The following is a 14,622-nucleotide window of genomic DNA, read 5'->3' on the forward strand; positions in this document are numbered from 1 at the left end:
CGCAATGTTGCAAAAGATGTTGGTTGTTCACAGTCAGCTGTGTCTAAACTCTGGACCAAATACAACACATGGGAAGGTTGTTAAAGGCAAACATACTGTTAGACCAAGGAAGACATCAAAGCGTCAAGACAGAAAACTTAAAGCAATATGTCTCAAAAATCGAAAATGCACAACAAAAACAAATGAGGAACGAATGGGAGGAAACTGGAGTCAACGTCTGTGACCGAACTGTAAGAAACCGCCTAAAGGAAATGGGATTTACATACAGAGAAGCTAAACGAAAGCCATCATTAACACCTAAACAGAAAAAAACAAGGTTACAATGGGCTAAAGAAAAGCAATCGTGGACTGTGGATGACTGGATGAAAGTCATATTCAGTGATGAATCTTGAATCTGCATTGGGCAAGGTGATGATGCTGGAACTTTTGTTTGGTGCCGTTCCAATGAGATTTATAAAGATGACTGCCTGAAGAGAACATGTAAATTTCCACAGTCACTGATGACATGGGGCTGCATGTCAGGTAAAGGCACTGGGGAGATGGCTGTCATTACATCATCAATAAATGCACAAGTTTACATTGATATTTTGGACACTTTTCTTATCCCATCAATTGAAAGGATATTTGGGGATGATGAAGTCATTTTTCAAGATGATAATGCATCTTGCCATAGAGCAAAAACTGTGAAAACATTCCTTGCAAAAAGACACATAGGGTCAATGTCATGGCCTGCAAATAGCCGGATCTTAATCCAATTGAAAATCTTTGGTGGAAGTTGAAGAAAATGGTCCATGACAAGGCTCCAACCTGCAAAGCTGATCTGGCAACAGCAATCAGAGAAAGTTGGAGCCAGATTGATGAAGAGTACTGTTTGTCACTCATTAAGTCCATGCCTCAGAGACTGCAAGCTGTTATAAAAGCCAGAGGTGGTGCAACAAAATACTAGTGATGTGTTGGAGCGTTCTTTTGTTTTTCATGATTCCATAATTTTTTCCTCGAATTGAGTGATTCCATATTTTTTTTCCCTCTGCTTGGTCTAAAAAAGTAACCGTTACTGACTGCCACAATTTTTTTTTCCTGATTTCTTATAGTGTTTCTTAAAGCCAGAAAGTTGCCATTTAAAATGACTTTAGTTTTGTGTCATGTCTGTGATCTGCTTTTTTTCTACAAAATTAAACAACTGAATGAACATCCTCCGAGGCCGGTGATTCCATAATTTTTGCCAGGGGTTGTACAAGGAATTTGATCTGGCATTATTGGTGCATAAACAATAAGAAAAGAAAAGAAAAGAAACACTTCTGTAAGAAGTAAAAAAGTCAAATAGGCAAAACTATATTCGCTGTTAAATAAGTATAACATAATGAAATGGGACTGTGCAAAAACAGGTGATTGAAGTACAGTACATTTCAGTGCAGGGATGACCAATCTGTGCTTTATGGTAGTGTGGTGGTGGTGGTGGTGGTGGGGGGGGGGGGGGGGGGTGCAGGGTAAGTGGGAGTCTCTGCCATTATTTATTAGTCTTGCTGCGGATGGAAAGAAGCTGTTTTTGTGTCGTGAGGTTTTGGTCCTGATGCACCTTTCCATCTGCCAGAGGGGAGGATGACAAAAAGTTTGTGTCCTGGGTGGGAGGGGTCAGCCACAATCTTCCGTGCTCGCCTCAGCGCCCTGGAGGTGTACTGGTCCTGTAGGGATGGCAGACTACAGTCGATCACTTTCTCTACTGTGTGGACGATACGCTGCAGTCTGCTCCTGTCCATAGCAGTGGCAGCAACGTACCAGACCGTAATGGAAGAAGAGATGATGGACTCAGTGATGGCAGTGTAGAAGTTCATCATCATTGTTTTTGACAGGTTGAACTTCCTCAGCTGCCACACAAAGTACATCCTCTGTTGGTGAGAGAACTGACTTTCAGCTCCCACTTGAGGTCCTGGGTGATGGCGATCCCTATGTAGCGGAAGGACTCCACAATGATGACTGGGGAGTCACACAGGGTGATGGGGGTGGCCAGAACTGAGTTCTTTTTCAAGTCAACAGCCATCTCCACTGTCTTGACTGTGTTGCACTCCAGATTGTTCTGTCTGCACCAAGACACCAGGTGGTTGATCATATGTCTGTAGGCAGACTCGTCCCCATCAGAGATGAGTCCATTGAGGGTTGTATCGTCCACAAGCTTCACAGAGTGTTGACTGGAGGTGCAGCTGTTGGTGTCCAGGGAGAAAAGTAGAGTAGAAATAAATGTATTTGTAGGTTACAAATAGTTTAACACCAAAACCAGAATCGTACAGCAGGACCAAAGACATGCTTGTGGGCAGTTTGTGCCATAGAGGACTATGCACCATGGGAAACATTTGCTTAATTTACATATAAATTACCCATATGTAAATATGTACAATATGTTTAAAATATGAACAATATTACACATACTCAATTCAGTTCCATTCCATTCCATCCAACGTAAGTTGTCCCATCGTGTTTCACAAGATTAAGTTCTAACCTTACACACCTCCTGAGCAAGCATTTTGGCAACAGTTTGAACAAAAAACTTCCTCAGCTGTTTTCATAATTTTTGGGAAGAAACTTTAAGCAGGCATGCTCAGAGAGGGATGACCAACTACTTTGGCATACTACCAAATAAAAAACAAAGTACAAACAAAGAATTGTCAAACATGAAAAGACAGAGAAAACACAACTAGCAACCACATAGTATTGTAGCGGGATGAAAGTCCCGGGTCCCAATTGAAAAGATGTTCCACTAGCTTGGCTAACGGGGAGTTCCCCTTTGGCTGACCTGGTAGAGGAACGGTCCTTTTGTGTGAGCCGCGTGGGTTCGATCCCCACCGTCGTCCCAGCCAACGAAGGTCCTGCTGCTTCAGTATCATAGTATCTAGTATCAAAGACCTCCAGTCATTGCCTAAGTAAGTGGTTGGTGGTCATCAAAAAAAATCGAATCAAACATATTTTAAAATTAAATTAGAAATAGTGCAGGTTAATATGACTTAAGCAGATTTGCTATTAGAAACTGAGGTAGTAATATGAACATGTCATCACTTCTCTTTTGTTTTAGATATTTAGATATGCTTCAGTATACACTAGTAGAGTTCTACCTTCGAATTGGAATGTATAATAGAAGATATACCTTACTGAATTTTCATGTGTACCTGTTGGTTAGGTATTAATGTCAGAGCCAAGGAAGCTGAGCCAAAAGTTGAAGATTTGGTTCTCCGAGTACTGGAATATATCAGACTTCATTGCCATCCTCCTCTTCTTGGTGGGATTGGTGATGCGTTTGCAAGCTGACCCTACAGGAGAACTGGACGTATTTGCTACTGTCTGGACATAATCTTCTGGTTTGTCAGGGTGTTGGACCTGCTGGCTGTAAACCAACATGCTGGCCCTTACCTCACTATGATCATCAAGATGGTACGTATTTTATTGTGTGTGTGTAGGATGGGCAGAGTGATATAAAAACTAGTGTGATTCCTTAATGAAAGTTTTGAATGTTCAAAATGGAACAACAGAGCTTGCACTTTCTCTTAGCTGTCTGAACTTCCTCTGCCTGTCCAGACCTCAAACATGTTCTTCATCGTGGTGATGATGGTGATAGTGCTGCTTAGCTTTGGACTGTCCAGGAAGGCCATCATGTCACCAGACGAGGAACCGTCTTGGAGTCTTGCAAGAGATGTTGTCTTCCAGCCCTACTGGATGATTTTTGGAGAAGTCTATGCAGGAGAAATAGATGGTCAGTAGTTGAGTGGAAACCACTAAATTGTTATTTGATTTTAAAGATTGAAATTTGTTTTTTGATTATACTACATGCTCATTTATGGAAATATGCTAGACATCATGATGACGTATTCCTGTGGCACGTATGTTTAGTGCAGAAGGAAACTTACATATGAAGCAAAGTAAAAATTTTAATAAGGTAAAGTTTCACAAAGAGTCAAACCTGTCAGTCATAGACATCATAACATACTTACTTTTAACAAAATATTGATGTTGAGTGTAAGCGTGGCTGAAATGTTCAGAAGAGAATCCAATCAGCTCACTCAAGTGAAACTATTTTCTCTTTGCAGTTGATTCCTTGTCTTTGGTGTTTTGTGCCAAATCATATCCTGAGACAAATTAATATATGAAGAGCAACATAAAGAGTTATGTACATTTGTGTGCAAAATAATAGCAGTATGCTTAAAAAAGTGAGTAAAGCTCACGATCCTTATAATAGCTTTTTTCCCCCCCAAAATGCAAATGCATTGGGAACACTGCACATTCTATTCCAAATCAAAACACATGCGAACAGCTTGGGATGAGGTGCACCACATCGTGCCGCTGATGTGGAGGAAAATAAAATAAAAACCAGCTGTATAATTAATGAATATCACTGGGTTGATATATAATACATAAAAGGGGAAGCAATACAGAACCCGCAGTTAAATAACCCTGGTTAAATTTAAGAAAACAATGCCATGCACAGGATTTGAACCCACACACTCTGATTACCAGACAGAAACTTTGCCACTGTGCTACAATCACTGTCACAGGACCATGGAATGGTTAAAATCAACAAGCAGATAAATGTATTTTCTAAAAAAAAAAAAAAAAGCACTGTGATAACTGACCAAACGGTGTTTGGTAAGGTGTATTTCTGCTGATACATGACTGAAAGTGGCATATTTGTCACATGTTGGGTTATCCTGGTCCTGCGGCACGCCGCTCACAGCTCTCACAGCCCGACACGTGTGTCCTGTCAGACGTGACATTCAGATCGCCTGCTGCGTGTCCAAATGGACTGACGGTCCATTTTTATGTATTTCCACACAAGCACATGCACGCGCATGTCCGTTAAAACACGGGATGTGTGCTGCAACTTTGATGTCCAGAACCAGAGATGTCTCAACAGCTGTGGGCAGCCAGCCCACAGCTGGCTGTGGGCTGGCTGACCTATCCTGTCAGCACACAGACCAAGATGTCACTCTGTGATCAGATGAGAGATGCCTCACCTGTGCGGGGGGGACCACACACACAGATGTGTTGGGGGGAGCGGCGGGAGCGCGAAACACATGCACACGTGTTGTGGGGGGAGCCAACACTCTGGCATGCCACATGTACACTCGGCACCTTCACAGTCATGGGGCACTTATACAAATTTCACATCCAGCTCGACAGTGATCGTCTGCTGACTGTTGTCATGTTATCGTATGAATGGCCACACATTTTCTAAGTGCCAAACGAATGGTGTTACATGTTCATGTGTGTTAGTTGGAATTTGGCAGACACCTGCCGCAAGAGGGATCGATGGGCTCGCACAGCGCACACTCTGTCTTTCAGCCGCTGGTGTGCGCAAATAGTTGTAGCAGCAGGTATACGAGGCAGCTACGATTTTACACATTTTGCACTCGATTCCTGCTTCATGTGCACTTTATGCGCAAATCGACCAAATTTGCACTATATGTGAAGGGGCCCTTAGCATCGAGACATATGTATGCCACGTTTTTGTGCATACGCAGCCTTTGTGCATGAGACCCCAGATGTTTGGACTCTTAAAGTTCTAATTTGTGTGTGTGTGTGTGTGTGTGGGTGTGTGTGTGTGTGTGTGTGTGTGTGTGTGTGTGTGTGTGTGTGTGTGTGTTGTGTGTGTGTGTGTGTGTGGGTGTGTGTGTGTGTGTGGTGTGTGTGTGTGTGCAGTATGTGCTGATGGTCAGCCATGCCCTCCTGGTTTCTTCATCACACCCTTCTTACAGGCGGTCTACATGTTCGTCCAGTATATCATCATGGTCAACATTCTCATTGCATTTTTTAAGTAAGCGTCTCTACAAATGGGTATTTCTATATCAAAGTTTGAAAGAGTCAAGAAAAATTGATATACACACATGCACATTTGTGAATATCATTAAATATCATCTGTTTTTGAACAGCAACATCTACTTTGACATGGCATCAAAGTCCAATAAACTCTGGAAGTACAACCGTTATCGCTACATAATGACCTATCAGGAGAGACCGTGGCTGCCTCCGCCAATTATTATGCTTTGTCACATGACCCTGGGTTTGCGTGCGGCCTACAGGAGTATTCGTGGAGGTACTCAGCAAGAGGAGAGAGGCTCTGGACTTAGTGAGTATCTCAAGTTATTCCTACACATCCTACAGCCTGGTTAACATCTGTTCTTTGTAGTAATTGAGTCATCTCTCTGAGTCAGAACTCTACCTGTCCAATGAAGGCCGTAAGAAGCTCCACGAGTTTGAGGAGAAGTGTGTACAAGTCTACTTTCACGAGAAAAACCAAGGTCTCCAGAGCACTCAGACAAACCAGATGAGAGCTACTGCTGAGAGGTTAGATTTTAATAGAATTAAATGTACATTTATTATTGTTGTTGTTTAGTTTCTTCATCCCGTTTTTAGCTCTGACACACCAGGTCCCCACTTTCCACTTCTTGCAGAATTGGCTTTGTTGGTCCTGACATGCATATATTAGAATAGAGAATAAAATATGAATAGAGAATACTCCGAGGTGACCCGAGTCGCCTACAACTTTTGACCTTTCGTTACCGACCGGAAATGATCAAACGATTTGTGATGGTTGCAGAAGAATTTTCAAGAACGGTAAAGGCCTGAAGATTCACCAAGCCAAGAAGATGTGTGCAGGAGCGACGTCGCAGTCAGCTGCCGAGGAGCAACGCAGTGGAACTCCACGTAAGGCGTATGAGTTACGTAGCCAGGTTCTAACCCACAGTGCTACGGTTCTCTCTGCTACAAAGCCGATGACCATTGTCGAGCCTAGAAGAGCGCTTATCAAGTGGCCGCCCGCCTCCAGCAAAGAAACTTGGACAAAGATGGATGACGAGCTCGAAGCAGCACTTGGTGACACGATGAATGGTAACGCTAGTGGAAAGTTAAAGATTCTGAACAACGCAATATATGAGTATGCCGAAGGAAACTTCGGCACCATGGAAAAGAAAGACAAGACTGACAAAGCATCCAAGAGAAGCAGGCGCCAAGAAGAGATACATTCTCTGCGGAAGGAGCTACGCCAGTTAACGAAACCATGGAAAGAAGCTGACATCGTGCAAAAGAATGGATTGGACGAGCTTCGAGATCAGCTCAGACGAAGACTCAAGACACTGAGGAAAGCGGAAAAGCTGCGCCTAAAGCGGAAATTTCGAGCACAGCAAAGACAGAAATTTTTCCAAGACCCATTCCGCTTTACGAAAGACCTGTTTAGCCAGGCGAAGTCAGGGATGCTTGATGTACCGCAAGAAGATCTAGAAAGTCATTGGAAAGCTACGTACTCGGATCCACGGCGAGAAGAGGGGATCGGGGATGTTGAGGGACTAGTCCGACCGACTGAGCCATCTGTGCCTTTCGACCTCTCACTACCAAGGCTGGCCGAAGTAGAAGCGTTTCTACGAAAGTCCCGTGCCGCGTCATCTCCTGGCCCGAGTGGTGTTTCGTATAAAGTCTTCAAGTACTGTAAGAAGCTGAGGAAGCGATTGTGGCTATTGTTGCAGCAGTTATGGCACAGAGAGATTGTTCCTCTGTCATGGCTGATGGCATCTACATACCAAAATGCGCAGATGCAAGTGGTATTGGTGATTTCCACCCGATTTCGCTTTTAGACGTGGATGGTAAAGTTCTGCTTGGTGTACTTGCCGCTAGACTGACAAAGTTCCTGATGGCAAACGGGTATATCGACACATCAGTCCAAAAACCGGGCATCCCCGGGTTTCCAGGGTGCGTTGAACATTCGGCGATGATTTGGAATACGATACAGGAGTCGAAGAAGAACAAGTCGACTTATCGGTTCTGTGGCTCGACCTTGCCAACGCGTACGGCTCAGTTCCACATGCATTTATACGATTTTCCATGGAGTTCTTTCATGTCCCTGCAAAGCTGACGAGGTTTGTCGATGCGTACTACGCAGGATTCAAGATGCGGTATACAACTGTGAGCTACACGATGAACTACCAGTCACTTGAAGTTGGCATACCCATGGGTTGCACTATATCGCCAATACTATTCGTTATGGCCATGGAAGTCCTTGTAAGAGCTGCTCGTGTAGGACGATGGGTAGAGATTGCTCCTGGACAAGAACTACCACCAATACGCGCGTTCATGGATGACCTTACGTTGCTTCATCCGTCTACAGAAGATCCGGAAAGGACGCTTGATAGATTAGCTGTTTTGGTAGGATGGTCTCGAATGAAGTTCAAAGCCAAGAAGTCCCGTAGCTTGACACTGAAGAAAGGACTGATCGCTGACGTACACTTCCAGATCGGGGATGAGGTGATACCAACTGTTTCAGAAGAACCTGTAAAGAGTTTAGGTCGTTGGTACACTAAAGCATTTCGAGACACAGATAGAGTAGGGGAGGTCAACCAGCAGCTATTTGATGGATTGGAAAGTATAGAGAGGAGTGGTCTACCTGGAAACCTGAAGCTGTGGTGTCTGAAGTTTGGCCTGTTTCCTCTGCTGATGTGGCCCCTGATGGTCTACGAGATCGCTATGACCAATGTTGAGAAGATGGAAAGGAAAGTGTCTGTTCGAATTCGGAAGTGGCTCGGCGTTCCACCTTGTTTGACGAATGTGAGTTTTTATGGTCACAATACAAAGCTGCTATTGCCCCTGTCAGCCCTAACTGAAGAATTCAAAGTCGAGAAATGCCGCTTGTTCATGACTTTGCGTGATTCAGAAGACCTAGTGGTGTGAAATATTGTTCCTGACGGAACGGAAGTGGTGCGCTGCGTCGCACGTTGAGGAGATGGAACAACGATTGAGGCACAGAGACATTGTTGGAGCTGTTCAGGTCTGGACGCACGGGATTGGGTATGCAAAGGATGCAGGTCTTTGAAAGTTCGATGGCTAAGGAGTAGACGAGTTCGTTGTCAGTGATGAGACAGGAAAAGACTAAGACCAGATGAGGATAGCAAGAGCCGCGGGAATGGTGCAGCAAGGTCAATGGACTGGATGGGAAGAAGTGAAACAAGAAAGCGATGATGGAGAGATTTGGTCCATGGAGTGCCGTGACGCTAAGATTCTTGGTAGGGTCCGTGTACGACGTGTTACCATCACCACACAATCTATGCAAGTGGAAGAAGATTGAGAGCGACAAGTGTTCTTGCGGCGAAGTGGGATCACTAAGGCATATACTGTCTGGTTGTAAGAAGAGCCTTGTTGAAGGGAAGTATACTTGGGCGACACAATCAAGTACTTTGAGTTATTTCGAATGCGCTGAAAGCTGAGGTTATGCGTGTGAACAGTCGTGAGGATAGTATTGTTGGTGTGAAGAATGGTAGATGTTTTATAAAGGAAGGTCAGAAAAAGACGTCAAATTTGGAGCGAACGTCACCCCGCGTGGTCTTTTGTCAAGCGCCTTGGACTGGGAAATGCGAGGTTGACCTCGATGAGAAGCTGATATTTCCCGCAGAGATCTCAGCAACGAACTTGCGCCCCGATATCCTGATATGGTCAAGAGCGAGTAAAACACTACTGATAGCGGAGCTCACTGTACCATGGGAAGAAAATGTAGAGAGTGCTGTGAGTTAAAGACGACGAAATACGCTGAGTTAGTGAAAGATTGCAAGGCTGGAAAGCCCACATGTTTACTGTCGAGGTTGGATGCCGAGGGATGGCCGGGAAAATCACTGGTTATTTCCTGCACAAGATTGGTATGTCTTGGTAGGAAGAAGGGTGAAGAGTTGTTGAAGAAGTGGTCAATGGCTGCATTACTTGCGTCGTTATCAATCTGGCAGCGTTTCAAGGCGCTGACCGGGGTGGTGCCTGACGAGACACTGTGCACTGCTGGCCCCACTCACCCATTTGGTCGTTCTAGGTTAAGGGGCCGAAACGACCGGGTGAGAATTCCTAGCTGATGCCGGTCAGTGAAAGCGCAATAACATCTTGCGTTTCGATTCTTCTACGCTAGGTTAAGGGGCCGAAATGACCGGTTGAGATTCCTAGCTGATGCCGGTCATGAAAGCGCAATAACATCTTGTGTTTCGATTCTTCTGTTGTAGATGTTGCTTGAGCTTAAAGTGAACTAAATACATACAGTATCTTATCTGTGAAAAACTGTCTTCTGTGCTATTTGTTAAGTCTGAATGAACTCTGCGGATCATTTAACGTGAGGTTTCAATTCTGAAATTACACCTGAATCACAGCCTAATTCAAAAGGGATTAGTTTTACATGGGGGAGGTGCAGTAATGTAATTTTACCATGAGATGTCTGTCATGTTTATGACCAATTCTGAAGGGAACACACCATCTTATATAAATGACAGAGATGGGAGTGGTTTCCTCAATAACAGTGCTGTGAAAACTCCACAGACCTGCGGGGATGTTAGTGTTGTACGCTGTAATCATGATCGTCCCTGAGTTTGTAAAATGGCTATCGCAAAGTGTTCTTTTTTAACATCATGCAAGTTTTATAATATGCAGACACTGATTTGTATCTGCTATACAGATCAGTGTCCGCGGTTCTGCGGAGAAAATGCCTCACTCAAAGCGTGGCTGTTACGACAGTTGTCATAAAGCGAGACTGGGTTGGTTGCTACAGCAGCGGTGCATGCTTTGCTGCTGCAAGATGCTGTTCTTCAGCTAAAATAGCATGCGGACATTGCATACTTTTAGAGCTAGTCAAGTTTGTTAAAAGAAGAATTTTGCGGTATGTCTGTGTCACAGAGCGACATCGGACACAGAGAAGATGGTGAGAAAGACAGTGTGAAAAAGTTTGATAAGGAATAAAGAATCCGTGGAGTTGAATCTGCTGACTTGAATTTAAAGTCGTTTCATGAACACACCTGAAAGATAAAAGAAATGGGAAAAGCGAACTGCATCTTGTACCATCAGGAAACATGGTAAGAATTTTTCTCTCTCTCTGGAAAATATAAACATTGTGCTGTTCAAACAGGATTTCACACAAGATTATGTGACTTTTTTTTTGTTAATCTAGACTTTCTTTCATTGGAAAAAAAAAAGACACTGTGGCTTTGAATGGATTTACAGTAATTCACACTGTCATGTTTCTGTCCTGTTTGGGCTCCGGTCTTATTTGTCCCCTTTTCTTTTCCTTCAGTTTAGTCCAGTCTTGACTTTGTTTTTATTTTTTGCCGCTTGATTATTTTCATTCTTGTCTGTTTCTGATTATTCATGTTTATGTATTCTGTGTTCCTGGTCTTGGTTCTTTATTGTAATCTTGGTTCTCTCATGTATTGCATTTTCAGTTTAGTCATTTATTGCTTTTCTTTCTGTCACTAGTTTCATTCATGGTTATCTTTTATTTTATTAGTCATGTATGTATTGGTTTAGCTTTTCACATTCTTTACATTATGCTTTAGTCTCAGGTTCTTCTTATTGTTTATCTTCAGTGTTTCATTATCTGATTAGGTTCTGTTTGTGATTTATTGTATTCTTGTCACTACCACCTTATCGTGGTGGGGGAGTTTGCGTACCGGATGATTCTAGGAGCTATGTTGTTGGGGGCTTTGTGCCCCTGGTAGGGTGTCCCATGGCAACAAGGTCCTAGGGGACAGGTCAGACTAAGGGCAGTTCAGAAGCTCCCATGACCAGTATGAAATCAAGGACCGAGACGTTGCCCAGTACGGCGCAGCCAGGGCCCCGCCCTAGAGCCAGGCCTGGAGTTGGGGCTTGCGCGCGAGCACCTGGTGGTCGGGCCTTAGCCCACGGGGCCTGGCCGGGCCCAGCCCAAAAGAGCGACCTGGGCCGGCCCTCCTGTGGGTTCACCACATGCAGAGGGGGCCATGGGGGTCGGATGCAGAGAGGACTGGGTGACGGTCAAGGGCGGGTGGCCCGGCGGCCCGGTGTTCTGTCGAGATGAGGTGCGTCATCGAGGTGAGGTGCGCGGTCAAGATGAGTTTCCTCACGTTACTGCATATGTATGCACTGAAAAAATTACTTGATGAAGTTCGCTTATTTTGATGGGCAAGTAAATGTATAAATTGTTCATCCAAAGTAGTAATGTATAAAATGTACTCACTATAAAACAATAAGTATTTTTAACCTGGAGTTAGCTTATTTTGACAGGCAAAATATACATATACATACATTTATGCTCCTAACGTAAAATATAGAAAATGTTCTACTTACTAGGCTATAAATACACTGAATACAATTAATAAAAAAAAAACTTTGATGAAAAAAAAAAAATGCGCATGCGCAGTTGCACATCGAGTGAGTTACATCATCTCCACATGTGCAGTTGCACGAGGCACCTCATCTCGACAGGTGACGTCTTCAAGTCCGGGATAGAGTGATGCGTGCGCATGCGCAGTAGTGTGACACACCTCATCTCGACGGGACACCGGTCCACGCTCACAGCCTCTGGCTGTCAGGACGTGGAATGTCACCTTGCTGGGGGGGGAAGGAGCCTGAGCTTGTGAGGGAGGTTGAGAGGTACCGACTAGAGATAGTCAGGCTCATCTCCACGCACAGCTTGGGCTCTGGTACCCAACTCCTGGAGAGGGGCTGGGTGCTCCACTTTTCTGGCGTTGCCCATGGGGAGAGGCGGCGGGCTGGGGTAGCATTGCTTATTGCTCCCCAGCTCAGTCGGCATGTGTTGGAGTTCACCCCAGTGAACGGGAGGGTCGCGTCCCTACGCCTTCAGATTGGGGACAGGTCTGTCACTAGGCCATACGGGCCGAGTGGCAGTGCAGAGTACCCGACCTTCTTGGAGTCCCTGGGAGGGTACTAGATAGTGCTCCGACTGGGACTCTATTGTTCTCCTGGGGGACTTCAATGCACACGTGGGTGGCGACAGTGAGACCTGGAGGGGGGTGATAGGGAGTGGTGTTCAGTTGTTGGACATCTGTGCTAGCCACAGTTTGTCCATCATGAAGACCATGTTTGAGCACAGGGTGTCCATAAGTGCACGTGGCGCCAGGACACCCTGAGCCGGCGGTCGATGATCGACTTTGTAGTCATATCATCTGACCTTCGGCCATGTGTCTCGGACAGTCGGGTGAAGAGAGGGGCTGAGCTGTCGACCAATCACCACCTGATGGTGAGTTGGATCTGCTGGGAGGAGAGGAAGCCGGTCCCCACCAACACTGTCTACGGTGCGGGTGGGTAACTGTTGACCCTAACTGGGATATTGTCGGGTGATGGAAAGAATCTCCACCACCTGACAATCTCCTCAATCCCATCGTTACGTCTTCCTAAGAGGAAGCAGAGACGGGGGACTCAGAGGCGGACTCATCCATTACCCAGGCCGAAGTCACCGAGGTGGTCAGAAAGCTCCTCGGTGGCAAGGCTCCTGGGGTGGATGAAATCTGTCTGGAGTACCTTAAGTCTCTGGATGTTGTGGGACTGTCTTGGTTGACACGCCTCTGCAACATCGCGTGGCAGTCGGGGACAGTGCCTCTGGATTGGCAGACCGGGGTGGTGCTCCCTCTGTTTAAGAAGGGGGAGCGGAGGGTGTGTTCCAACTTCAGAGGGATCACACTCCTCAGCCTCCCCGGTAAGGTCTATTCCAGAGTACTGGAGAGGAGAATTTGACCGATAGTCGAACCTCGGATTCAGGAGGAGCAGTGTGGTTTTCGTCCTGTTCGCGGCTCACTAGACCAGCTCTACACCCTCCATCGGGTGCTCGAGGGTTCATGGGAGTTCGCACAACCAGTCCACATGCGTTTTGTGGATCTGGGGAAGGTGTTCGACCATGTGCCTCGAGGAGCTCTGTGGAGGGTGCTCTGGGAGTATGGGGTCCAGGGTCCTTTGCTAAGAGCTATCCGGTCCCTGTACGACCGCAGCAGGAGCTTTGTCTGCATTGCTGGTAGTAAGTCAAGCCTGTTTCCAGTGCACGTTGGCCTCTGCCAGGGCTGTCCTTTGTCACCGGCTCTGTTATTACCTTTATGGACAGAATTTCTAGGCGCAGTCAGGGTGTAGAGGGGACCCGGTTTGGGAACCACAGAATCTCGTCTCTGCTGTTTGTGGACGATGTGGTTCTGTTGGCTTCATCAATTCAGGACCTTCAGGGTGCACTGGAGCAGTTTGCAGCCGAGTGTGAAGTGTCTGGGATGAAAATCAGCACCTCCAAATCCGAGGCCATGGTCCTCGACCGGAAAAAGGTGCTTTGCCCTCTTCAGGTTGGTGGGGTGTCCTTGCCTCAAGTGGAGGAGTTTAAGTATCTCGGGTCTTGTTCATGAGAGAGAGAGACGGATGGAGCGTGAGATCAACAGACAGATCGGTGCAGCGTCTACAGTGATGCGGTCACTGTATCAGACTGTCATGGTGAAAAGAGAGCTGAGCAGGGGGGCAAAACTCTCAATTTACTGATCGATCTACGGTCTGACCCTCACCTATGGTCATGAGATTTGGCTCATGACCGAAAGAATAAGATCGCAAGTACAAGCGGCCGAGATGAGTTTCCTCCGCAGGGTGGCTGGGTGCTCCCTTAGAGATAGGGTGAGGAGTTCGGTCACTCGGGAGGAGCTCGGAGTCGAGCCGCTGCTCCTCCATGTCGAAAGGAGCCATCTGAGGTGGCTCGGGCATCTTTTTCGGATGCCCCCTGGATGCCTCACTGGAGAGGTGTTCCGAGCACATCCTATCAGGAGGAGGCCCCAGGGAAGACCCAGGACACGCTGGAGGGACTATGTCTCGCAGCTGGCTTTTTTCCCT

General features: G+C 45.9%; 1 protein-coding gene across 1 annotated transcript in view; it reads left to right on the forward strand.

Moving 5' to 3' along the window:
• The window catches only part of trpm6 (transient receptor potential cation channel, subfamily M, member 6), a 97,554-nt gene that overhangs the window by 39,988 nt on the left and 42,944 nt on the right, over window positions 1-14,622 (forward strand). Inside the window, 6 exon segments of the mRNA XM_034169798.1 lie at window positions 3,170-3,293; window positions 3,296-3,420; window positions 3,565-3,739; window positions 5,683-5,797; window positions 5,913-6,109; window positions 6,195-6,327. Coding sequence (XP_034025689.1) covers window positions 3,170-3,293; window positions 3,296-3,420; window positions 3,565-3,739; window positions 5,683-5,797; window positions 5,913-6,109; window positions 6,195-6,327 — 869 coding nt within the window.

The sequence above is a fragment of the Thalassophryne amazonica genome, chromosome 5 (assembly GCF_902500255.1).
Source record: "Thalassophryne amazonica chromosome 5, fThaAma1.1, whole genome shotgun sequence".
NCBI classification, from domain to species: Eukaryota; Metazoa; Chordata; class Actinopteri; order Batrachoidiformes; family Batrachoididae; genus Thalassophryne; species Thalassophryne amazonica.